The following is a 26,843-nucleotide window of genomic DNA, read 5'->3' as shown; positions in this document are numbered from 1 at the left end:
AAATATTAAATAAAGTAAGGTTAGGGAGAGATGATTATTTTATTGATTTATACTATGAAACTCTCTGCTGTATCTCTGGAGACTCTTGCGAGTATTTTTGACACCATATGGTCTATCTCCGGAGACTCTTGCGAGTATTTTGGACTTAGTTTTTAGGGCTTTTCTTTATTGGAGGAAGTACAGTTTTTTAGGGCTTTTCTTTATTGGAGGAGATTTGCATTTATTTTTAGGGCATTTTTTTTTTTGGGGGGGGGGATTTTTTTTTATGCATACTTGTTTCATTCATTATTTTTAGCCATTTCAAGCCAGCAATTTGTTCACAATATGAAATTAGAAAAACATTTCTAAAGTAAATATGTAAGAACTTTTTTCAGATTCAATGCAGTATTAATTTTGAATGTATATACTGTTACTTTTGCAATAAGCCAGGCACATTTGTAAAATTGCACAACACGTACCCACACAGTGGAGTGGAAAGGATTATGTATATATATATATATTCAGCCAAAATGGATTTTGTAGTTTATTTTATATGTAATGTTAGTACATACACATCTGGAATGACAGGCTGGAATTTAAATTACAACACTGAAAGACTGTTGTTCTTCACATTTCTACCCAGAGTGATCAGGAGAAGGGCAGGACAACTACCAGTCTGTTTACACAGGAAACAGAGGCTAACACATCTCGTCGCTGGGCAGGAGAGGAGGCTGAGGAGTGACGCCTCTAGTCGCTGGGCAGGAGAGGAGGCCGATGGGTGACATTTCCTCTTCCTTGAAGATAAGGTTACCACCAGTGGGAGTTCATCAGCCTGTGTCAGGAGGCCCAAATCCACCAGCAAGACAGCAGGGATTGTGGGCAGGACTGAATGGTTTGATTCTCCTTACAGTAATGGCAGCACCTGTAACAGATAACAATTAAATCAACAATGTAAACCTTAAAATTAGTTCACCCTGAAACATGTAGGTGCATTTTCATATATATGCCTACATGAGGCTGGAGTGAGCAGCTGTACACATTAACACATACAGCTCTGTCCAATTTGTACATTCCATGATATTTAGTGTTCCTACAACTGTTACAAATACACAATAGGGGTCTTGTAGGAGAGCACAGGAGTAGACTTCGTGTAAGTTGAAGGTGGCCTTACAAGTACACGTGCAGTATGTGAGTGAACTGAATGAACTATCTAGCGGCATCGCATTGCTCGTCAATTATAAGACGTGGCAGCATTATCGATAATGCTAAACGGAAAAAGAGTATACATACGCCTAACTGCTAACCCTCTGACACTGTGTGTGTGTGTGTGTGTGTGTGTGTGTGTGTGTGTGTGTGCATGTGAGCCGACCATAGAATAATTGTTTTACAGTACCATCTAATTGCACTTTAAGTAGTAACTATGAAAAGTAATTAATATTAGTAATCAACATTACAATTATGACTTGCAAGCTGGAGTGCGTGGTTAGGGATCACCTGGCAAGAGTTATGACATGGGTTATAAATAAACTTTGCAGCAATAAACTTCCATCTTTATCCTGAATGTACTTGTTACTTGGAGTTCTTGAAGTGAATAGTTTGGCTGTGGCCAAATGTGAAATATACAGATAACTGCCTTCCAAGCAGCTTCATCATAATCACTACAGTAGGACTTAGGTTGGGTGCGGCATTGCTACCATGAGTCAATGGCCTCTTTGCTCTCCCAATGTATCTGTGTGCAAATATGAGAGAGAGAGAGAGAGAGAGAGAGAGAGAGAGAGAGAGAGAGAGAGAGAGAGAGAGAGAGAGACAGACAGACAGACAGACAGACAGACAGACAGACAGACAGACAGACAGACAGACAGACAGACAGACAGACAGAGACAGAGACAGAGAGAGAGACAGACAGACAGACAGACAGTGTATAATAATGAAATACAAGCATATCAATAACTTTCAACATACTTCTCTCCCTCGTCTCCCTGCTACAAGGAATGTACCATGTCATTTGAGCCAGATCTGTGCCTGCAGCTTCAGCATCCTCATTCCTCAGGACCTGTGTTAACCACCGCGCTGTATAATAAAAGAAAATTGTTAGTTTTTAGCAACTCTGGTCAATAAATGCAAGTTCATTCAATACTTACCTTTCCTAAGTATTTTTGTGTATAACTTTTCCAGAAATTATCTGCAGATTAAAAAACATGAAAAGCCTAAACACTCAAAAACTTCATACAAAAGCAACAGTGCATGTGTGCCTTCTATAATGAGGTTTATAGGCGCCTAGCCACCTACAAACAAGTTATTGCCGAGGCCTTCAAATACTTTCAAAAGAAGGGTAACTTATTGGCCTTGTAGCTCATTGTCTGGTGCCTCGCACAAACCTAGTAATAATCTTCCCAGAAAGATTACTTGCATTTGCTTCACAACTTATTTCCTCATCAGTATGACGCAAGAGCAAACCGACTGAATTATGAATGGTTGCTGGAAGGAAGCATATGAGAAACAACCAATTGATGAAGCGTGTTACTAGGGTATCCTGACACTCATTCCGTTGCCAAGCTACATCGCTGAACCTAATGAATAGATCTCAGATTAATTTCCTATGAATGAAGGACTGCTTTATAATCATCCGTGGTATGGGATTTTAAGTAGCCACAAATGACCCAAACGGCTAACCCTACTAATATACACGTTAGTTTTCCGCCAGGGCCTCCCCGTGACGACAGGTTCTACACACTAAACAGCAATATAACAAGGGCCCCATTAAGATAGTTTGGCAGTTTAAGCAACCAAACTATGAACAGACCGAGACCAATTAGCTATTATTTGCCTGGTAATGCTAGCCTTGTGATGGACCTAGTAGAGGTAGGTTTCTTGCCAATCAACCCGCACATTAACTTTAAACTGACAGTCGCTAACTATCACCATCACCAGTATTCTAGTAAATGTACCAATCAAAACAGTGGCAACATATGTTGGTACAGTATAGCTATACATCCTGTAAACATGGATCAAAGGATATGTGCGCGTGTCCGTACGTGCTGGCGTGCGTACGTGCTCACCGAATTATTTCAGACTTCAGCAGGACTGACATTATATAGTTTATGGTAATAAACTCCAACGCGTTGCCCCTCCACTGTCCATTACATTAACCCAATACCAAGAATCGTCCCAACACACAACTCACACTATGCTTTGTGTTGTGTACGCACATATAAAAATAAAGTGCCCAACGTATTCATATGACGTAGCTACACTTGCGTCTTTACCTGGCTAACTGAGCCAGTCCGCGTTGACGTATAATGAATTCACGATATTTATATGCGCCAGTGTAATTAGTAGCTTAACTATCGGCTTGACAATACAACGAGCTTAACAATACATAATTTAACTTAAGGCGACAAAAAATATACAGTATCGAGTCCTGCATGACTATCGAGGCTTATTTCGTTCATGAAGTCATAATCAACACCGATGATGGCACTAAAGCACTGACACTCAACCCTACGCAACAATACCTACAGGATTACGCGGGCAACTGTAAATAGTCTTACCAATCTACTATATTCTCAGCCAACACTCGCTATCCATCCAGGACACACGACACATTTCCTTGAAGCTCCCGGCCCTACACCACTCCGTCTAAACAGCACTACGTACGGTGTCGAGTAGTATACCTCTTCCCCCCGTAACACCATTGCCACGAGAACGGACGAGCTTCCCCCCTACACCACACCAATACATAGATAAACTCGCAAACACCTAACAATCACCATTCTAAGATGACACACGTCTTACCTGTGTGGGAGCCATCGGAGAAATGTCCGCTTTCTCGCTTCACTCCTTTTGATTTTACCTCCCCCTTCCTGACCTCCCTCTCCTCCTCCCCTCCTCTTCCCCTTTATAACTACCCATTCTAAACATCGTTCAATAAGCAGTCTTATATCACAGGTGGGCGTTTTCACTGTAAATCATCACCATTATTTATAGCAAAAATTATATAAGGTTATCAAATCAGCAAAGGCAAACTGTGGTGAGACTTTTATCTTGCGCGTATACCGTAGTTGTACTTTCCAGAAATTCAGTGAAGATGGTTTAAGCTCGTTAACTAAAATGACGCTGCCAAGATATAACAAAGGAAGTGTTCAAGCTTGATAAAAACAATTCAAGCTCAACAGATAAAGAAGCATTAGTTCCCAGTGGCAAGGAATATAAAATGGGTTCAAACTTGATAGATTTTAAACAATACTGCAATTACCCACTCGGGCTTACACGTGTCAATTTCTACGTAGGTGTTATGCATGCTTGTTTCCACCTCTAATCTTCAACCATAATTTTGCCTAGTCTAGCTTCTTTTAAAGCCCCTAATAACTCCAAAAAAATCCTGAAGCATTCACGGGCACACGCAAGTCAGCAGAATCACCGTGACCAAGAATATCGTAAAGGAATAAAATAAAGCAGAACAATCCAACGACGAGAGGAGGGAATGGGAGGAGAACAAACTAGGCACGAGAGAGAGAGAGAGAGAGAGAGGGGGATCAATATTATCTCCCTAAATCTTTGTGACACTAACTCCCTCCCTTAATTCCCGTGAGGTGCATATATACAAAATATAAGTATAAACACGGAACGTAAACAACAGTATTAAAGGGAAGGAAAATATGTAAATGATGGATAGGCTAGTACCATCATCCGAATTGATAAAGGATTGTATTATTAGAATGATTCAGTAGTTGTAGTAGTTAGCAGTAGTAGTAGTAGTAGTAGTAGTAGTAGTAGTAGTAGTAGTAGTAGTAGTAGTAGTAGTAGTAGTAATAACAATTACTTCTACTACTGCCACTACTCCTAACTTCTACAACTATTAATGCTAAAGGCAAAGAAGAAAAAAACGAGAGAGAGAGAGAGAGAGAGAGAGAGAGAGAGAGAGAGAGAGAGAGAGAGAGAGAGAGAGAGAGAGAGAGAGAGACTAGGTAATAACATCCTTATTGACGCTTAACCACCATTAACACAATAATCTAAGACTTCTCAAGGCAACTGTAACACACACGAGACACCATATCTCTCTCTCTCTCTCTCTCTCTCTAGTGGCGGATTCAAGAGAGGGGGGAGGCGCTAAGGGGGGCTGAATCCCCACCAATTTTTGTTTAATAAGAGTAAGGGTGTATATTGCAAGGTAACAGATAGCATATATATATATATATATATATATATATATATATATATATATATATATATATATATATATATATATATATATATATATATATATATATGCAGAATAATAATGTAACAAGGCTTTCTGAAAAGGTTAAATCAGATTCTGTGATTTACTGTGAGCATTTGAGCTAAATTACGAGAGGCTATATTTTCGGCTCTGGCTCCTATCAATAATAAATTAGTTTCTCCTCACTGGAGATGGGAAGGTGGATATTAATAAATTATTACTGCTCTTATTATATAAATATAGCTCTGCATATAGTTTAAAGATGCCCTCAAGAGTTACAGGAATTCAGGTTAACCCCCCCACCCCACCCAATTTAGATCCTGGTCCCCTGGATCTGCCATTGGACTGCCTCCACTTACATCATTACTATTAAATTAATTTATAGTTATGCCTTCAAAGTTGAATGTTTGATATTGCAAGTTGAGGGGCAAACTAAACTACTATTATCTTCATTCAATAAGCATAAAAAATAACCTCTCTCTCTCTCTCTCTCTCAACAGCCATAACATAACAACAACTCTCTCTCTTACCTTCACTCTGGAGATGGAAGATGGTCAGGTTGGAGAGTGGCAGTATGAGGCAGCACTCCCGGCCTTGGAGTGTGTGCAGCACCACACACGGCGGCACGATGAACTGCAGCTTCCTGGCGGTGGTAGTAAGGCATGGTGTGGCAGGGCCAGGGCCAGTGCCAGGTGGATGGGCATGGTGGAGCAGTGCAGTGTGCATGTTGCAATAGTGGTGGGCAGGGCAATCACTCATGGCCCACTCAGTGCCTCTGGTGATGGCTGTACTGCCCCTTCTGTCACTGTCTGTCAGGCTGGACCCAGCAATCGATGAAGCAGACAGCACTGTTGAGCTGGGGTGAGCACCCCAAGCAATGGGCATGAGGGTGTGGTGCAGAGAAAGCAGTGCTGCATGGTGTGGTGGGGAACACTGCTGAAATATGCTGACTGCTGAGGGGACCTCTCTCTCTCTCTCTCTCTCTCTCTCTCAACTGCCGTAACATATAGAGCAATGAGCAGACAACAGCGTAAAAAAAAAATATATATATATATATATATATATATATAGAGAGAGAGAGAGAGAGAGAGAGAGAGAGAGAGAGAGAGAGAGAGAGAGAGAGAGAGAGAGAGAGAGAGAGAGAGAGAGAGAGAGAGAGAGAGAGAGAGAGAGCACATTCCTGTCTTAATATTTGCCAAAGTCTATATTTCTGTTGGATCAAAGACGATAATATCTGATGATGTGCGCACATGCATGCACGCACGCACGCACGCACACGCACACACACACACACTTCAATAATACATTCACTGGAGAGATCTGTAAAGACGTATCAAATCAATATGCAGACTTTAATGTTAGCTAACAGTGACCATCACAAATTTAGTTGACAGATAAATTCAGTGATTGAAATTCACCTTAAAAAACAAGAAACACTTAATCTTGAATACTTTGATTTTGAGATCACCAGCTCACTTATATATAACAGGTAGCTAACAACAAAATATTTCAATCTAAAAAGCTATTACAGTGATCACTCTCACCTGACTAGATGTTACTTTACTTGTGAGAGAGAGAGAGAGAGAGAGAGAGAGAGAGAGAGAGAGAGAGAGAGAGAGAGAGAGAGGAGAGAGAGAGAGAGAGAGAGAGAGAGAGAGAGAGAGAGAGAGAGAGAGAGAGAGAGAGAGAGAGAGAGAGAGAGAGAGAGAGAGAGAGAGAGAGAGAGAGAGAGAGAGAGAGAGAGAGAGAGAGAGAGCACAAATCCTCACTAGAAAGCCACACCACATCTACCTTTCACACTGGAGTGCTGAGTGCTGTCCTTATCAAGAGTCACAACACATTTCAAGCTTTTCTCCAGCATGTATTCCATTACAAACTTGAGGTATTCATCAAGAAAAGCAGATAAATCATCAATAAATAGGAGGACAGCATATTACACTGATTGTCTTTTCATTTTCTCACCAACACAAGTAAATATTGTTTTATCTACTTAATGCAGTGGAGAATTCCAGTAATCATGAACTTAAGTAGAAATAATAACTATGTAAGATGACACAGTAAAACCAATCCTATCTGTCACCACCCTGGATATAAGCTGCAGTACTTAGTCTGTATTCACTAACAAATGAGCACAATTTCCTGTCTACTGACTACAGGAGCACATATAGAAATAGCTACCTTGAACAATAAAACAGGTTCAAATATCATAACTATTAGATATATACCTACAATTATAAACAGGTGTCACATAATCAATTGCTTTTAAAGCACACCTTAAGTAATATCTTAGGTTAAAATATAAGAATGGATGCCAAGCTCACTGAAAACCATTAAGAATGCATGTCACAACCAAAGCCCTTGGACAACACTGTACCAAACTCATTGTACACAGAGGGACTGAGTTGTGCATGGAAGCACAATGACACATCTGTATTTACCTACAAACTATTTGTGCAGATTCAGTATTGGGCAAAAGTTATGGGAATACTTAACAACTTAGCATAAAGGCAAAATTCAGCGTTCCCAAAATGCTTTTTGTGACTTAATCAAAAGAAAAATATCAAATAGAGAGGGAAGGTAACACACTTCATGATAAAGAGGACTTGTTCAATATGATGCAAATTATCAGTTTGAATGGCTACATTTTCCTCAAATATATCTAGGGATTTTCTTTTTGTCTACAGAAAAAAAAAAGGTAATCAATCAAATATCAACTGTTAGGATCATTACTGATGTATAACATGCTACAAATAAAGCTTTGATAATATCATTTTAATTCTATGGATCACAAATGTCAATTCATCACTGCTATGTAATGTAAAACTACTTTATCCCATAACATTGCACAGCCTCATATAGTATCTATGAAATTTCAAATAATTTTAAGTTTGCATTTTCACATACATATACATTATGCATACCTTTGGTATTTGTTTTAAGGCACATGCATCTTATTCAACATGCCTAACATGGACAGCTTTTATGGGCAGGAAAGCCACTAAGATTACAACACGCAATACAGGACAATAGCAGCCGCTTGTGTAGCTGTGGAGCTCAACCATGTCTCCAAGATTTGACCTAACCAGTGTCAAGTCTGAACACTAACATCCTGATAGCCAGAACCAAAGATTGTTCAAACTGAGATCCATAAATGTTGTTGTGATTACAGGTGTGACATGGGCCAATGCCTCTAGCTATGTACAAAAGGAGACATTTGAACCACATCCTCTTTGAGAATCTAGAGCCACAAAAAGAACCTGAGAAGGAAAGCTGATCATGAAAATGTAATGCCTCCTATTTAAAAAAATACACAAAGGTAACCATGAGAAGTAGTAGCCAGGAGCCGAGTCCTAAGCAGAACACTGAGGGCACACAACACTTCACCAGCTGAGCCACAGTGACCACCAAGGCCTGTATGGACACTGGCTGGCCTTAACTGTCCCACAACTACAAAAGCAGTACTATTTAGGAGGAAGTCTTTATAACATTGTACTCATAACTTCAATATTCATAATACTCTTCTCTTTTAGACTTACACAAAAAAAAGCAAAGAATGATATGAAATCTGTCATGACAAAACATTCAAAACAAAAATATACAACACACTAAAGATGAACAACATGCAGAATACTGCCTACATTCTAGACTGAAGCGTACATACAGTTTTTCTAGCACAAAACAGTATTTTGCAGACTTGTCACAAATGGCTGGTGCAAACATCTAACTTGCTCTGTGCATCTCTAACTCTACTTTTGAGATATTTAAGTAATCTATAGACCACAATAACCTGCAGTCTACAGCACATGCCCAATGCACCACTTAAAAACAAAAAGTAAAAACAAAAAAACAAAGTTTTAGAAAAAGTGTTGCATATCACAAAATAAAAACATTTCAGGACAAACAAATTTGGCACCATTAGAATTTTACAAGTAGCTGAAAAAGCACAAGTCTTTTAGTTCAAAATTTCTAATATCTAGTCTCATGCCAGTCATAACTTTGCTGTGACGTCAGATGCCAGTCATCGAGTCATGAGTGTGTGAATATCATTACCACTCATTGTGTTAGCATTTCTATGTGAATGTTGGGCAGTGCCAGACAACCAGATGTTTGGCACCAATACATAGTGCTATGAATATTACAAACTTTAAATACATAAAAATATCTTTATATAATTTGCATAATATATACAATAATAAATCTTATATATAATTTCAATATATTATTTTTTATAACACGTGGAAGATGAAATTCACCAAATATATAATCCTTTTAGAATTCTACAATGAACCTTTCCTATTGTACGGGACAGTTACGCAGTGCTGGCTGGTACAGGAACCTGCGCCGCCGACGCAGAGCCTCCAAGTAAACATCACGATTGAACACACCGGCAGCCAGGGGAATGCTGGAACACAAAGCACAGAGCTTCCATAGCCACCACTAACATTTCTGGCAGGTGTTGGAACTAAGACATTTATATCTTAATAAGTTGTTCTCTGACTTCAACCAGTAAACCACAATAACATAAAACAGCAAGACAAAATAAGCAAGTTCCTCCACTTACTCATCTTTCCCTGGTCTGATCTTGCAGGTGAAGTGGCCCAGCACAGGCTTATGATCTGATGTCCTAAACAAAGGACACGAAGCGTAACTGATGCAGCTGATGTCGCCTCGCTTACTCTACAAAATGATCAACAGTGTTTTGCTTACCTTTATGAGTACCATTACTTTGTCTTATCATGCAAACATCAATACATGGTATTAATGGTGGTTGAACTTTGCAATTAATTTCTTGTATCAATCTTTCAGCAATTCATATACAAAGTGAAAACACAATGTTCTTACTTTGAAGAGGATTCTGTCAGTGTAGGACGGGACACGCTGCTTGGAGGACGTGTCGTAGTGGTCGGTGCCTGGGTCGTACTTAAATGTTGGAGGAAAATGAATGGTGCCTTCCTCAAAGTCAGCAAAAGCTTCACCTATTGGAATTAGGATCAACATGAGAAAGATAGATAAACTCTTGAAATCAGCAGTGAGTAAAAAGATGGAAGATGAAGAGGAACACAACTGACCTTTCTTCCTGGCCTGTGAGAGCTGATCCCACTGGAGGAGGTGCTGGTAAGTGTCAGCGGTGTCAGTCTTCAGACGCTCAAATACGTGGTCACGATTCACAGCCAGTCGGAAGTTGAGGTCACCCAACCAAAAGACACAGTCATAGCGATGGGTCACATCTGTCAAACATCACATACATACTGAAAATATCCCACTTATATAGATACTCTCATCTTATCTTTAATCTGTTCATGTACATATATTGTTGTGACAGCAGCACCACACTAACCTTTGTGCTTGATCTTGGTGGGCAGGAGGCGAGGGATGTCGAGAGACCGAGAGATGCTGCGGAAGTTTTGGATTCTTAGGGCCTGCTTCTCCTCATGAGCCGTGAGATGAGAATTGATGAAGAGCATTCTTGTCCCTGAAGCAGAGAACAGAGTCAGGAATGACACACTGCCACTCCTTTTCCTCAGTGGAAACTCATGCAGTAAATATCTTTCTAAGGAAACTACTATCTCAGTGCAAGGGAATTATTTTCACATTTTCAAAATTATAATATTGAAAATACAGGAGGAGGAAAGCACTGAAAGTATACAAAAAAATGGTTATTTCTCTATCTCTGTAAATTTCATTCTAACCAAACTATGCAGTAAATCAGCTTCCTTCACCAACCTGCAGGAGAAAATGTACCTCAGAAGCTTTCGCCCAAGAAGATGAACACTCAGAAGGCTAAGAGCACATGCATCCTGATCCCCACCCAGCACATTACATCACACTGCACCACAGCACACCACAACACAATACAGCACAACACAGTCACTGTACCAAAGGCACATATCCACACCTATATAGTACTCACATTTGACAATGGTAAGTGTATAGTGAACATATTCATCAGAGTATTTTTTTGCATGTATATTTGAGGACACCACAAACCAGAGAATAGCAATAAGAGGAGGAAATCATCACACAAATATTACTTGAAGTGTACTGAAGGGTTTACAGCAGCAATCAGCCAAGGAGACTATGAAGTCAGTGTGTATGATCATTAAACTTGAGGCACCATAGAAAGTAAGTAATTTTTTCACTCATAAGTTCCAGCACCCAAGGCAGCAAGTTTATGGATAATGGCAAACGCTCTATTTGTGTGACTTGGTCAGTGTAATTTTCACATGCATTATATAATACTTTAGATCAGAATATCATCAAACATATTCAAAAGGCAGAGTTTTGACTACTTATTTTTAGTTATGAGCATCTTCATCACCATAAGGCAAAATGCTCCTCATCCATTAGTGTTCACCACAAACAGCTGAGAAGGAAAGATGTATACAGACTACAGCAGTCACCACCTACACCACCACCTTCCACAAGTCACCACACCAGAAAAGAAAAACATAACCTACACACTGCATGGCATCATCTCTTCCTTCTTTAGTTTGAAAATATTTTGCATAACTCACAGCAACAATTTCCCATAAAGGTCATGCAATATAGTCATTTATAAATGGACAAATAATGACTGACAGGAGACCAAATATACAATACTAAAGGTAACAGCCACATAACTTACTGTACAGCCAATCGATACAGTTGCTGTTCACAAGCCAAACAACATAGTTACAAACAACCATTGTAATGTATCTGACTTAGGTCTTTCTTTGCACTCACAGCTGAACTGAAGGTTGTTGCTGCCTGGCTGGTCATGGAGTTGTCAGCAGTGTCTTTCCTGCCCATTCACATACAGAAGAGATAGACACTGCACAATTGGGCTACACAAGATGTAATACCAAGGATTGATAATTTGAATAGCATTTTAGATGCATTTCAGAAGACAATAGTAAGTGTTATATTTGCTAGTTTAGGCATGACAAAAGTACATTAGGTTTTAAGGAATTTTTTGGTCATAACAAAGAATTAAGTGACATTAATAGCACACATGTCTGATAAGCCACAATCTACTATCATCCAAGTTCTTCAAGTCAACATGACCTCTGCAGATACAGGTAACCAGCGTGGTGTAAATTCACTACTACTTGCATCACACTCCCATGTGGTTTTCCTCACAGACTGAGCCTCACAATGCAACTACACCAGAAAGATAATGTGAAAAATAAGATTGTAAACCAGAACACAAAGAATAGAAAAGGTGCTTCAGATTTCTACTGTGCAGTTATTTATAGTTAGAAGATTTCCAGACATAATGTAACTAAAGATTTAAAAACATTACTCACCAAAAAACTGGAAGCCTATAGCCATTCCACCCTTGGTCTTGTAGGCAATACCGGGACGAAGGCTGTACGTGGCATCCTCAGGTACTGAGCAACACACCAAGGAAACAAGAGAACACAACCATGAAGGAAGATGCAAGTCATGCAAACTATCTTGAAGTGAATCATCATGAATATATAAGAGCAAACTTATGTAGTGACTAGTCAAGGATGATATTCGAGAGTAATCACAGCTGCTATCACCAAGCCATCGATATTTTGACGTATGTATAAATCTTCTTGATATCAGAGAAGCAAAAATCACTCAACACCACAATAAACACCAACCAGAACAGAACCAAACAAGGTCCCTGCGTAGAAAAATGGTGAGGTGCAGGACCCCAAATATTGCTGACGTAAAGAGAACATGTGAAGGACCAATGGTTGCCTGCAGGCGTACCTGTGGGATGCATCACAGTCAATACACAAGGCCCTAGAAGTCTTTTGCTAACGTATGACTGTGAGATTTTTTCTTCCTTCATTCACAAACTCAGTAAATGACGATGCAAATGCATGATGTTTTATGGTATTTCAAAATCTGATATGGATTATAATGCAGCTGAGTTTGTTCTTCTCAGAATGTGCTGACATACCTCCCACTCTGAGCGGCTTCCCCCCGACTCCTGCGTCCCCAAAACAAACATATCTGGCATGTGCTCCATCTCATCAGGCAGGAGGAACGCTTCCAAATTTGCCGGAGGCTCCTGCAAAGATACATGTGGAGCATTACACTCTTTCATCATGGCACCAATGATCAGCTGATAATATTAAAAGTAATACATCTAAAACACAAAAAATATATCATCCCACCTTGCCATTCATGTTCCAAGTGGCAATGAAAAGGTTGATGGTGCGGTTGGGAAAGTAGCGGTCCAGCTCAGAGGCCCCAAGAAGACTGTTTAGCCCACCAAACAGATAGTTCCTAAAAAGGGTAAACGTTGCTTATGACCAGATTTAATGGTATAACCTTATGACTGAAGGTGAACATGTACATAAAGTGATCATGAGAGAGAAAAAAAAAAGAGAGATTCTATCCGTAAAATGATTTCATTTGAATGACCGTCATTGGAGTCATGAGGAAGGAGACAGGAGTAATAAGGTGGTTGGAATTTGGTTGAAAGAGTTTTGTAAGTAAAGATCATATGAATAATAAAGTGACATTCACAGGCAAAATAGTGATTGGAAGACAGCAGTAAGAGTGGCACACGAGCATGAAGTACAGATGCAAACTTTGTGTATCATTTCCTTAATTCCATAAAAGAAATATTAATATACCAAACCAATTATTGAGAAAAGTTTCAATGAAATGCTGAGCAACAATTAAAAAAATGAAGTATAAAACAAAATAACAATGAATGCTAACAAACACCACAACACCGTTACTCACATCAGACTACATTGTGACACCACTGTAATACACCAAACACTGCACACTTACAAGGTCGGGTTGGAGGGAGCAAAAATTTGAACTGTGATTTGGTCCTTATCTCAACACAATACTATGTAAGATTTTAGCAGCTTCAAACTTCAAATTCAAATTTCAACAAGAAACTCTAACAAAAGCTGTGTGCTTTTTACTTTACTAAATCAAATGTGAAGAAACATTTACCTATTGGTGCTAAATAAAATTCTAAAGAGGTGGCATGAAAAATTAGTAAGTCCCTTTGCACTCTGCCTCTTCATTAACAGACAAGAACAGTAAACACAATACCAGTGTTTGTTTGTTTTTTATTATAAATAAATGACAAAATGCCATCAATACATTTTGCATTTACCTCACCAATTTAGAGATTACTTTTGCCTTCTTCTTAGTCTCCAAACTTCACTGTCTTATTCATCTATGATACAGTGTTACTGTCAACCTTCAGAACAGCTCATCATGTGCAACAGTATTTCTACATTCAAGAACACAAGCCTACAGAGCCACACACTACTAAGCACTACACCTGTGTGACCTACAGGTCTACCAAACACGTTGTCACGTACACACAAGCTCTGAAGAATAGCTTAACTTTAAAGGACAACTTACTTTTTCTTGGCATCTAGTGGTGAAATAATAGGCAGGCCATAAGAGACACCAATGTTGTTGAGTTCATCTAAAGAGGCTGAGCGACACCCCTGAAGTGGTGCTGCAGGAACACTATGATCCTACAAACCCAAAGGACACAACACAGGCCATTAGTGCGGCTTTCCAGGGTTACCGCCAGGCACACAGATATAGCCACTACGGTGGAGCAATGCTATTATTCATCCTGAAGGAGATGTAAGACTTAAAAGGAGTTAAACTAAAAGCATTAGCAAGAATCAAATGCCAAACTGATTTTCACAAAGCAGAGCTCATTAAAGAATTAGGCAGTGTGCTAATATGCAGAATTTTTCCATTTCTAGGTTGCATAATTATATCAAATGAAATATGAATTTCAAACTAGCATCTGACAGTATTCATTGTTTATACTGCAGGAAACTATATAGATAAAATTCTTAAATCACATGAATTTATGAGATCAAAAGTAGACAGCAATAACTGGGAAAAAAAAAAAAAAAAAAAAAAAAAAATCCATTTATGTATAAACTATCTATACACAAAAAAGTGATGATCTGATATAATAGCTTATAATTGAAGGGAAAAGGATACACATACCAGAAAACTCTATAAGGGTGAAAAGATGAGACACTGGAAGTAAGTCACCTGAAGGGAATACTACATACAGTATATGTATATTGTGGTGACACTGGGAAACATGGGGGAGTGATACTGCTCCGGATACAGTAAGTGAGCAAGAGTGGTGAGATGGAGGGAATAGATCACCTAGAAATGGCTTGAAAGGAAATATACAGAAAAGATACTGCTGTTCAAGAGATGCAAGATTTCATTCATATGTAAGCACATCAAGAAAATCAACCATGACATGACATAAGAGAACAAAGTGATCGAAAGAAAGATGTCCAGAAGAGGAAGCAAGTATATACTACAGGATGCAAGGAATGTATGCTTTAGAGAGGAGCAGCTGGAAACTTGTATCATGACCATCTCTGGAGCAAGTTTCCTTTTGGAGTAAGGCATGTACAGTACAGGTCAAAAGTCATATGGCTTTCTATATTCACCTTGTGCTGCATGTAACAGTTATGCTATTCCCTCATTGCTAGCTATGGTGGGTTCAGCTTCTTTGCCTTCTACCTCAATCACAAAAGCCTTGATTTTTTTTTAGATCTCCAGTCAGTTGTTAGGTTTCATAAGGAGACTGTCAGCAGATCAGTGGATTTGAGATTGAAGGAAAATGCTAAATGTATTGAAAAGGATTGATGGAGACATACCAGACTTTTGACACAGACTATACAACATGACAGTGAATGTATTGTTTGGTTCCTGATGAACTAACAGATGCAGAACAAATGAGTGATTTGACATAAGGAAAGAAAATTGAAAGAATGATAACCAACAATATCACAAACAGGTAATCAGACATAAGGAAACAAACTTTAAAGAATAAGAAATGACAAAACCAAAGTCAAGAATCAGATGAATGAAGTGACTCCATGTTGAACACAGACATCCCAGGCATCACGAACACCACAGTACAGCACACTCTGACCATTCAGCACAAGACAAAGGCCTGAAATATGATTTGTGAGTATTTGTGTGTCTCTGATCTCATGGACTCAGATGGCAAGAGCCACCAAACAGCCACGTACCTCGGAGCGCTCACTGTCAGCGGGACTTCTGGGGATCTTGTAGGCGTACCAGGAGGGGGAGCGGTTGAGACGGTTTTGTTCCTGGTGTGGAAGAAGACAGCTAAGAACTCTCAGGCATGTGAGCTATAAGGTTAAAGAATATAACATCTACTATGTCTTTCTTTCATTTCTATGCTTGCAAAATCTGGGATAAAGCTTTTATCATTCACCGGTTAGAACATAACCATGAACAAACTAATATGATCAGTCTTATGTGTTCAATGATTAGTGGGAAAAAAGACAAAGCGTAAATAGATGAGATGTACAAATACAATAAACTACATAAAATTCATATTTCAAAATTCATAGACTTTAAAGTGAGATGTGCCTCAGCATTCTTCTACAACAATATAAAAAGCATTGTTCACATTAAATCAATTTGAAATGTTAAAAAAGCTAAATAAACTTGCATATCATATCTTCACAACCATAGGTGGGCATTATTGTGATACATTATTGCAATAATTTATCATGATAACAACATCAGGTTATTGGTTACTTAATAATCCAGTTATCATGATCATTTTATCATTATTGCACCCAACTATGTTCATGAATGAATTACAACATACAAACACACATGGTGGCAGAGTACAGCAGGAGTATTCTGACATGCAATACTCAAAAAGCAAAACTGTACACCAATGAATGTTTCCCTTAAACACCACATCCTGCATCACTGTATTAAAAAATATTTTTGGGATGTATCAGAGATGCACTCAACCACAAACCATTTCAACCCTTCAGGAAATAAAGGATAAATTCAAATCAACCATAACAATGTTTTCTTTTGTACACATCCTTTGGTAAATTTGAAAATGATGTCTACTTGACAGAATATTATCATACGATAGGAAGAGGATCTGCATGCCTCTTAAAGAATAAGTAAAATATAATAAACAAACGAAAAACCTATTCCATCTCTAAAAAAATCTTTAAACTAATAGTTATGTGTGTGCAGCCATGCAAACAAAGGGAGGCAGTAAACATATTAGGGCATTCAAAACAGCACAGGATTTGCACTCAACCACACATTAAACAAGGTGAGTTTAAAGAGAAATACAAAACAGGTCTGTTAAGGAGGAGATAAATAATACTGGTTCAGAGTCACACCAGCAAGGCTTTACAAGGTAACCAGTGAATTATACTAGTATTCCTTAATGAAAATAAATAAAAACTGTCTTACCATACCAATGCAAACTGATATGAAAGACATGACTCCAACTTATTTTTTGAAGTTTAGGTGGCCTGCAAGTAACTAAATCAGTAGATGCATGAAGTAAAAGATAAGCTACTTGATGTGGCTGACTAAGTGCCAAACTCAGGCATTGAAATGTTTTCCATACCATTCCATTCCGTAATGTTGATGCGAGAGGAAGAGAGGTAACTGAGTAAGAAACATATGCATATATGTGGCAATCAACTACGTCATAATTACTAATTCAAAATGTCGTTGAAACAATTATTTCTCATAAGAAAAACTGCCTAACATGCAGAGCTGCTTAAAACGGTGATATTAACTCTCATTTGTAAATTATAATACGTATGTATGGACATCTTCTAATAGGTGATAGTATGCACACTAGTATTCTCTTAAACCATATAAAAATTCAACTTGATTTATTCTGTTGGATTTAAATTTTCATGGAAAACTGACGAGCCATGCAAATAAATGCCACTGAGTCTGAATTCCAATATAGTCATGATGTGAGCTCTGGTGTGAGTGACGATCTTGCTGAGTGTTGAGTGATACAAACAGTGGTAAACTTCAAATGTTGCTAAATCTTGCAGCAACTACAATACTATCACCACACTGTTCTTTTCATGACAAATTTTTAATTCTAATTCAAGAAAGCTGAAAAAAAAAATGCACTTAAATTAGACTTGGGTAGACTAGTAATATAAGACTAACAGAAGTGCCACCTACCAATGCTGGGTGGTGATACGATGCCTCAATCTCAAACACACCATCATCGTCACTCATCAGGCTGTATGGTGCTGAACTGGCATGCTTTAAGGTAGGGGAACCGCAGTCTGCCTCTAGGGTATATACACTTCTTTGGCCACTCTTCTTTCTGGCTTTTTTCCCTTCCGTTGCATGTGACTTCTCTCTACTTCTAACATTTCTGGAACTACTGTCTGACATTTCACTACTGGCACCTGAAGCCTTGCTACTAGTGCTAGATTGCTTAGTATGAGTGGTAGGGAGGGCAGCACCAAACCCATTCTCCAAACAGTTGGAATCTGGTGGGTCAGAGGAAACACAGCTTGGACTAGACACACTTGGTGAATGATCAAACTCAGCAGGATCAAGGGTGAAGACAACGGAGCCACTAGGGTTTGGGGATGCACAAATGACAGGGGATTCGTGGGAGTCTTTTCTGTGTTTCTTGACAGTTTCCCTAAAGGCAGTTCTTCTCACAAGCTTGGGAGACTGAGTGTGCATCTGGTCAGTCCTAGAGGTGGAGGCAGTGAGGGGGGTGAGGGGAACACTTCCATTTACCTCAGACTCAGAAGCTGAAGACTTGGGGCTGCTCTTCTCTGACTGAGCTTCACTCTTCTGTGCAGTGCAATGTTTGTGAGAAATAAGGTATTAATAAAGTTACTGAGTTTTCCGTGAAACAGTTTTCACATCCAGTGTGTGAAATTACACAGACTAATTTTGTCTATTTATTGGATGTAGTATAATGTAGACAAGACCCACTGAAAAGTTATTCCTGCAACATATCTTTATTTGGTCATTTGAGGAATGTAGTAGTTATGTTAAGTAAGAAATTAGAAAAATAGTAATGTTACTGAAATGCATATCAATACCAAGTTGTTATGAATATATATGTATGTGTGGTGTGTGTGTGTGTGTGTGTGTGTGTGTGTGTGTGTGTGTGTGTGTGTGTGTGTGTGTGTGTGTGTGTGTGTGTGTGTGTGTGTGTGTGTGTGTGTGTTACAGGGTTCGAGCAGGGCTCATAGTGACCTGTCTTCAAATCTACATTTGTCTAACTTCTCCTAAAATTTGTGCACACTTTCTGCTGTTCCAATCTCTTCACTTAATCCATTCCAGATGTCTACTGTCCTATGTGGAAAACTGAACTTCTTGATATTTCTATGACACTGACTTTTCATGATTTTTTCTTGGAATGTCCTCTTGTTTGTCTGCTCCGTCACTGTTACCAGGTCTTGTCCATCTATCTTCTCCATATGGTTTACTAACTTATACATCATTATTAGGCCTCCTGTGTGTGTGTGTGTGTGTGTGTGTGTGTGTGTGTGTGTGTGTGTGTGTGTGTGTGTGTGTGTGTGTGTGTGTGTGTGTGTGTGTGTGTGTGTATTCACCTAGTTGTAATTTTACAGGGCCTGGGTATCATACTCGTGTGGCCCCGTCTCCATATCTACACACATCCAACTTTCCTTTAAAACTATGCACACTCCTTGCTGACACCACCTCCTCACTCAAACCATTCCACACCTCCACACATCTTTGTGGGAAACTATATTTTTTCACATCCTTCAAGCATATTCCCTTGGCTATCTTTTTACTATGCGATCTTGTAGTTCTACTTAAGTTTTCCTCTCTCAACATCATTTGCTCATTATCCACTTCATCCAGTCCATTCAACAGTTTATAAACCTGTATTAAATCTCCTCTTTCTCTTCTTTGTTCCAAGGTAGGCAAATTCATTTCTTTTAATCTCTCCTCATAGGTCATTTCTGCCAATTCCGGAACCATTTTTGTTGCCATTCTCTGCAATCTCTCCAACTTCCTTATATGCTTCTTTTTATAAGGGGACCAAACCACTCCAGCATATTCCAATCTTGGTCTAATTACCATACTAATTAATTTCTTCATCATATCTTTATCCATATAATGGAAGGCTAATCCAATATTTTTTATCAAATTATACGTTTCTCCAAACATCTTATCAATATGAGCCTCAAACTGCCCATGGTCTTGTATTATCACTCCCAAATCCTTTTCCTTTTCCACCTTTTTCGTGTGTGTGTGTGTGTGTGTGTGTGTGTGTGTGTGTGTGTGTGTGTGTGTGTGTGTGTGTGTGTGTGTGTGTGTGTGTGTGTGTGTGTGTGTGTGTGTGTGTGTGTGTGTGAACATGGCCAGTGGTAGTTAGGTTGTGCTGACCTACAGAGATGAAACAGTGTGTGTCTGACACAACAACACTACTGTACATCTGGCAATATCAGCCATGGACTCTTGCCAAGATAGTGTTAAGTTGTCTACTTGCAATGCTATCAATATCCTGAACATGTTCCAGGCAATGTTTATAACAAGAATGAAAACATCAATTAAATTGACTCCACATGCACCATAACTTTAGAGAGCAATTCCCCTGATTCCCTTCCAAGGCCAGTGGTGGGTCCACACCAAAATAAACTCCCAGAAAAATGCAATGAATCTATGTTCCTAATTTATCTAAGATGACTAAGAAACTTCCAATATATGAAACAAAACACAAAATAATGAAATCACTATACACACAGAATGCATAAAGCAATTTTAAAACTTATTAATGAAATACTATTTCCTTATTTGAAGGAAACAAATGTGTGTTGAAGATTCTGGCACCACACTCACTAAACTGAATGTAGCTAAACACTTTGATAATGGAGCCCAACACTGTCCTCCACTTGCAATTAATGAAGCACACAGTGCACTTAGTATTAACACACTCACACCCCAATCCATTGTAAAGTGCTTAAACTATTGATTATCCAAACCCGCTTGATCCTAGGGAAGGGATCCATGCCTGGGGGAGTGTGTTGCCAGACTGAGGCTGGAGGCGTGAAGGCCACACAACTGACAACATAGATAGTCAGGTCATGTTTCAGAGAAAAGTGAAAGTTGATCCCAAAACAGAATACCAAACATGTGTGTGACCTTGTCTGCTGTCAGGTGAGGTGAAGAGGGACGAATAACAGTGGAATGTAAAGACCTTATTCACATATGTAAGATAGAACATTACTAACATATATTGAAGGAGAAATGCATGCATTGACAATAAATGGTCTATCTAGAAAAAGCAACAAAAGTAATACGTATATATAAATACTAATATTTCTTCATAGATAAAAGATAAACTGAATAATTATCATGCATGCAATAAAAATACTGGTCTATTTAGTGCACTACTTATATATTGTATGGGAAACTAAAGTAAAATATTGAAATACATATATTTAAGAAATACTATAGATTTTCAGGCCTTTCTTTAATGTATAACTGCACAACTAGTGAAACTCTTTTGTTTGAGAAGGCAATGTCCATAGATTAGGAAGAGTAGTCAAGTAAAAAGGAAAACAAAAAATTTAAATAAAAAAAAGTTATAGGTAAACAGCCCAAATCACCGCAGTGCACATGAATACCAGGTACGAATACCAAACCATGACACCACCAAGTGAGGTGAAAGTTAATAAATTTCTAACAATTCATGCTTTGAAGAGTCCCCTGAATGAAATCTAGTCAAACTGGTTAAAAAAAAGCCTTGTCTAGCCCTGACAGCACAAACAAAGAAGTATGGCCTGCTGGAGGCTGTCATTACCTGCACCATGGAGGCAGACTGTGCTGGGAAGAGACACACATTGTGCACCTGGTTGAGCGCTTCTGTAAAGCGAGTCATGGAGCTGGACCGCTTCACTTGTGGAGGCACCAGCTGAGCACGGTGGGGCAGGAGAGGAGACAGCTTCTTGAGAGCACCACCACCCGGACCATCCTTCCCGGCCTTCAGTATCTTGGAGGTCATGGCAGCAGTGATCTGGCCGTCTAAATGCTCACCTCCGCAGATGGAGTTCCTGCTTGCTGTCATTGGGCACGACTGGGTGCCTCTCACACCAGACTTTGTGTTTCTGATGAAGTCTGGGTCACTACACGGCACATGGCCAAGACCAGCAGAGTCCAGGGATAGAGCATCCTCCTGAATACCCCTCACTCTGCGCTCTCCATGCTGTTGCTGTTGTTGTTGTTGTTGTTGCTGTTGCTGCTGCTGCTGTTGTTGCTGTCCACTGAGCTCTGATACATTCATCTTGTTGGGCAGGAGGGTGACTACTGCTGCCGTGCCCTGTCTGCTGAGGTTGCGCAGAGGTGAAGCTGGTTGATCTGAAGGGGAGTCTGATGTTCTGTGTGAGGTAGAGCTGCTGGTGTCTGGGGAAAGTATTGGAAAGGAGGGAGTGACAGTGACTACAGGAACTACAAGTGGATTGGAAGATGTTAATTTGTCTTGATTATTAGTGGACACCAGCAGAAGACAGAAATGCTCATTATTAGGGACATCACACTCCAAACACATTTGTCTGCAAATATAAGAGTTAACTATGTAAAAATGCAGCTGCTTGTAGCTATTTTAAGTCTCTATATCAAGATACTAAGAGCTGGGAATTTTTCTCTCAGTAGCTTTTGGGAATAACAATTTATTGATACCTTGATAAATAGCATTAATACTTACTTATCTTGACAATTTCAATGGCATCAAGTGGAAGTGACTATGGTTTTCAAGAGCATTTTCATGATTCTAATGACTATTTAACACGTATTTTGCATCATGGATTAGCAAAAGATACATCCTAATAATTTGTAACGTTTGAAAATTGTCCTGATGAGAAAATAAAGCAGTTATGGATACAAGCTTAGAACACACAGACACAAATACCCTCACCATCCTTGTCATCAGCCTTTCCCTCAAGCACGTGCAGGTTACTCAGGCTGTTTGATAAGGTGTGGTTCTTAGCCCTCCTAGCCAAGCCCTTCTTCTTGCTGCTTCCTTCATTGTGGCTGGTCGAGTCCATTCAGCCTGGCACCTCCTGCAGGCCTAGTGGAGGGAGTGACATGACTAGTCTATGTGTCTGTACCACTATTCACTCCAAAAATTCTCCTTGGGGGGCCACACCTACACTGGCTTCATGTCCACACTGTTCATGCATTCCTGTTCCACCTTGCCAACCAAATGTTCCTCCACTATGATAAATACACTGCCATTACATTTCATCATGCATGGTAAAGACTGTATCGGATCACATGAAGACTGCCACCCCAGTTTTCCTATCCGAAGATCCACCAGCCGAAGTTTACTCACATTAAGATAAGCCATCCCAGTTTTACATGTGTATGGTTAAGATGGTTATTACTGGGTAGGGCATGGATAGGTTAGGTTAGATTAAGTATCGTTAGTACATGAATTCTACTCTAATATATGAAACAACTTTCATTCGGGAAAACCTCTACATAAAAAACGCAACTTCACTTTTATCTCTAAGGTGGTGTGGAAAAAAGGCTGAAACATGAGCAAATAAGCTATAAAAATTTTTGAATTAACCGGAATCACACAATACTGAGAGAGAGAGAGAGAGAGAGAGAGAGAGAGAGAGAGAGAGAGAGAGAGAGAATGGTTGCTTGTCCTTTCCACCAAGGTGTTAAGACAATAATTGGTCCTGTGGAGACATGGCAACGCAGCTCACATGGAATTCCCGTACTCAACTAATGCCTAAATGTCCTTCAGGCTGTGGGCAGTGGTGAGTAAACCGGATAACATCATTGCTCTCTTTATGAGTAACATGGATAGCAAAGCCTCCGAAGTGTCCAGTATTTACCAGGGTGGGAGTAGCAATGCCAGTTATAGAGTTCTCAAATATGTGGTATTTTACTTATTACCATTAGCTCACTGTTTTAAAACGTACTAAGTGTTGAGTGACATGAGCAGTATCTCATCAAAACCTTGCTAAGTGTCACATCACCAGGATTGAAGTGAAACATCATGAAGATCATCATCCTTATTGCAGATGGGGTGGCAAAGCCTCGTGTGATCCATTCCTCCCTGGCACACTAACACAGCTTGTAATAGACGTGCCATACCTGCAGACTTGCGCCACCCTGTATTTCACAGGCAGTTTCCTCCACTTCCTTGACTAGCCACAGTAACAGGCGAGTACACATATCTCTAGATTTTGTCAATATGGTTAAGCTGACTCGAAAAACAACCTTGAATAGGGTTATGGATAACAACTCTGCCGGGACAGCTACCACCGACCTGCCTGGGTAGGAATACAGGCACAATGCAACCACGCCATGCAATCCTACTTCAAACAGCTAAAAGTAACTCCATGCAGGTAGTAATGGGAACACAGGAACACGGGGACAATGCCCTCCACGCAGAAACATTTCACATCAAAACCACCTTGTATGACGGCAAAGGGAATCAATCATGTGTGTGCTGAGCTGTCCCGCCGATCAATGAACACATGAACGGGAAGCGAGGGAAAGAAATAAGTCCTTACAACAAAGAACCGGGTCAAACCACTCACCCATGTACGCTGGGGGCCTGAGCAGCCTGGCAGCGGCACCTCACAACTCAACTCGGTGACTGTTTACATCGGCAGACGGCTCCTCCTCCCTACTCCTTCCTCCCATCACTGCCCCGCCCCGCCCCGCCCCTCACCTCACCCTCTCCCACTACGCCCCATGACAGACTTCTATTATTCGCATTTATTCACTAGTACTACAGATTTTCTATAGCACACCTTCTCGCTTACAGTGTCCTTAATTAATCTAGCTTTATCTTTATCTGAATAACTTTGGTGGTGGTAGTTATTTTCTTTGGATGTTAAGGAATTACTGTATACCTACAACACACGTTCCTGCATTGATCCAGGGTTAAGTTTATTTGAACAAGTTAGATGCTGGTAGTTGTAGAACCCTTTAAGATTCGTTTGATAAGGCACTCATGCAATTGCTTACCTGATAATTAAAAGAAAAACAAACATGAAAACATTCTAGCGATTATTTGTTTAATTCACACTTAATAAATAATATCACGTCACTACATCTACTTTAATTCAATGTATCAAGCTTCAGTTTATTAGGTTCTTTAGAGTAATGTGCTTTCTGCCTTCAGTGTAATCTAAGGAACATACTAGATATAATCTACGCTGAATCCATGATACAGTCCCTTGTATACTGTGACGCATAAATCTGCGTCATGAAGTGCCAGAAGGCCCGGTAGTAAAGTGCACACTACGTACATTTCATACTACCTTAATTAAAGCGGAGTGATCTCTGATTCCACCCAGGTAGCTTTACCAGTAGATAAAACACGAGAGATATAACTTATAAATGTTCGTTAACAACAAACATAAAACGCACTCTATCATATTGATGAAGAAAGACGGAAGAACAAAAACCACAAGCGGAAAAACACGAGTTGCGTCTTGCCTGCTAAAAATGGCACATCTATTTTGAGAATGAAATCTACGTCTTTGTGTGTAGTGACCCGCCAGGCACTTGGCAGGTGGCAAGACAGATTGGGAACACAGTAAAAGTCATTCGATTGTGAATTATTTCCTATCTACTAAAAAGAAAAAAAAACAGTAAAGATGATTAGATACAGTTTTAATACAACAAAGGTAAGATTTGCCTCTGCTTTTTTATAGTCTGATGTAACCCCTTGGCATCAGTGCCTCACTGAGTCAGAGACAGAAGGGACTAATATAGCACCCTTGAACCTGCACTGCTCTCAGCTGCGTTCAGTGCAGTGCGAGACCGGAAGGAAGTGTTTGGTGATCAGAGACCAGAGTTTTACCTCAGCTTCCTCGCTGGTGACAAACGAACCATACTGAGAGAGAGAGAGAGAGAGAGAGAGATGGTGGGAATCTCTTTACTTCTTCCAAAGGCATGCTGCCTGTTGTTCATCGACGGGTCTAGGGGTTATGGACGCCTGAGGGGGTTGAAACCCCGAAAAATTGTTAATTATAAGCGAGGGAGTATATATATATATATATATATATATATATATATATATATATATATATATATATATATATATATATATATATATACTCCCTCCCTTATGTTACAATAATGTAACAAGGCATTTTGAAAAAGCTTGCACCGCTCCTCACCCTCTCGCACCCTAATCCACATTTGTTATCTTTGAAAACCCTGTACTTAACTACTGAGAGAGAGAGAGAGAGAGAGAGAGAGAGAGAGAGAGAGAGAGAGAGAGAGAGCAAACCGTTTCATTTCAAGGTGTTTGGTGGCAGGTGCCATGATTCAGCAGTGAAGTTTGCGTGGTGGGCGAATATGAGAGCGTGTTGTATAGGTAAACACACACGGGGCTACCATGCAGTGCGTGGTTAGCCTCTCCTTGTGGGTGGTAGCTCATTACTGATCGTGTAACACTGCGACCACGCTTAATTAATGCACACAAAATACACTCAAACCAACACAAAACACGCTCAAAACACACCAAACTTACACAAAACACACTAATAACTAAAAAACTAAATAATTCCAATATACACTCAAAATATCCCACAACACGAGGAGGAGGAGGCGGAGGAGGAGGTCAAGCTTGAGGAGTGGAAGGTTGGGGGGAGACGGAGGATGGGGCTTGAGGAGGAGGGGGAAGAGTTGAGGAAGGCGTGATTGTACCTGTGGAGAAGAAGGAGGAGGAAAGTGCATTTGACACACACAAAAAGGACGGTCACAAGTGACGCTTGTGTAGAAGTGGAGATCGCTGCTGCAACCGCAAAAGACGCCGCCGCTGCCATCACCGTTCTGCCTCACTTAATCCTTCACCACACCAACACCCGGT

The 26,843-nt window shown here is 39.8% G+C and overlaps 1 protein-coding gene across 15 annotated transcripts; it reads right to left on the bottom strand.

Moving 5' to 3' along the window:
- Nucleotides 1–219: 219 nt before the first annotated feature.
- LOC123508043 (phosphatidylinositol polyphosphate 5-phosphatase type IV-like) lies at nt 220–26,843 on the bottom strand. 15 transcript variants are annotated; one of them, XM_045261424.1, is made up of 17 exons: nt 26,681–26,843; nt 22,914–23,066; nt 21,804–22,477; nt 18,182–18,814; nt 16,216–16,296; nt 14,552–14,670; nt 13,333–13,444; nt 13,116–13,226; nt 12,811–12,922; nt 12,487–12,570; nt 10,539–10,673; nt 10,270–10,428; nt 10,043–10,176; nt 9,762–9,877; nt 5,731–6,056; nt 1,931–2,049; nt 220–901 (listed from the first exon to the last, which is right to left on the bottom strand). In XM_045261424.1, exons 2-17 carry the CDS (start codon nt 23,041–23,043, stop codon nt 884–886), a joined length of 3,063 nt encoding a protein of 1,020 aa, XP_045117359.1. In that variant the 5' UTR covers nt 23,044–23,066; nt 26,681–26,843; the 3' UTR covers nt 220–883. The 15 variants fall into 15 exon arrangements, with proteins under 15 accessions (XP_045117359.1, XP_045117357.1, XP_045117360.1 ...); XM_045261422.1 differs by having other exon boundaries at nt 1,942–2,049; nt 26,681–26,837; XM_045261425.1 differs by having other exon boundaries at nt 1,942–2,049; nt 21,804–22,402; nt 26,681–26,837.

The sequence above is a fragment of the Portunus trituberculatus genome, chromosome 24 (genome assembly GCF_017591435.1).
Source record: "Portunus trituberculatus isolate SZX2019 chromosome 24, ASM1759143v1, whole genome shotgun sequence".
NCBI lineage: Eukaryota > Metazoa > Arthropoda > Malacostraca > Decapoda > Portunidae > Portunus > Portunus trituberculatus.
The sequence above is the reverse complement of the archived record's forward strand: the minus strand, read 5'-3'. Positions and strand labels throughout refer to the sequence as shown.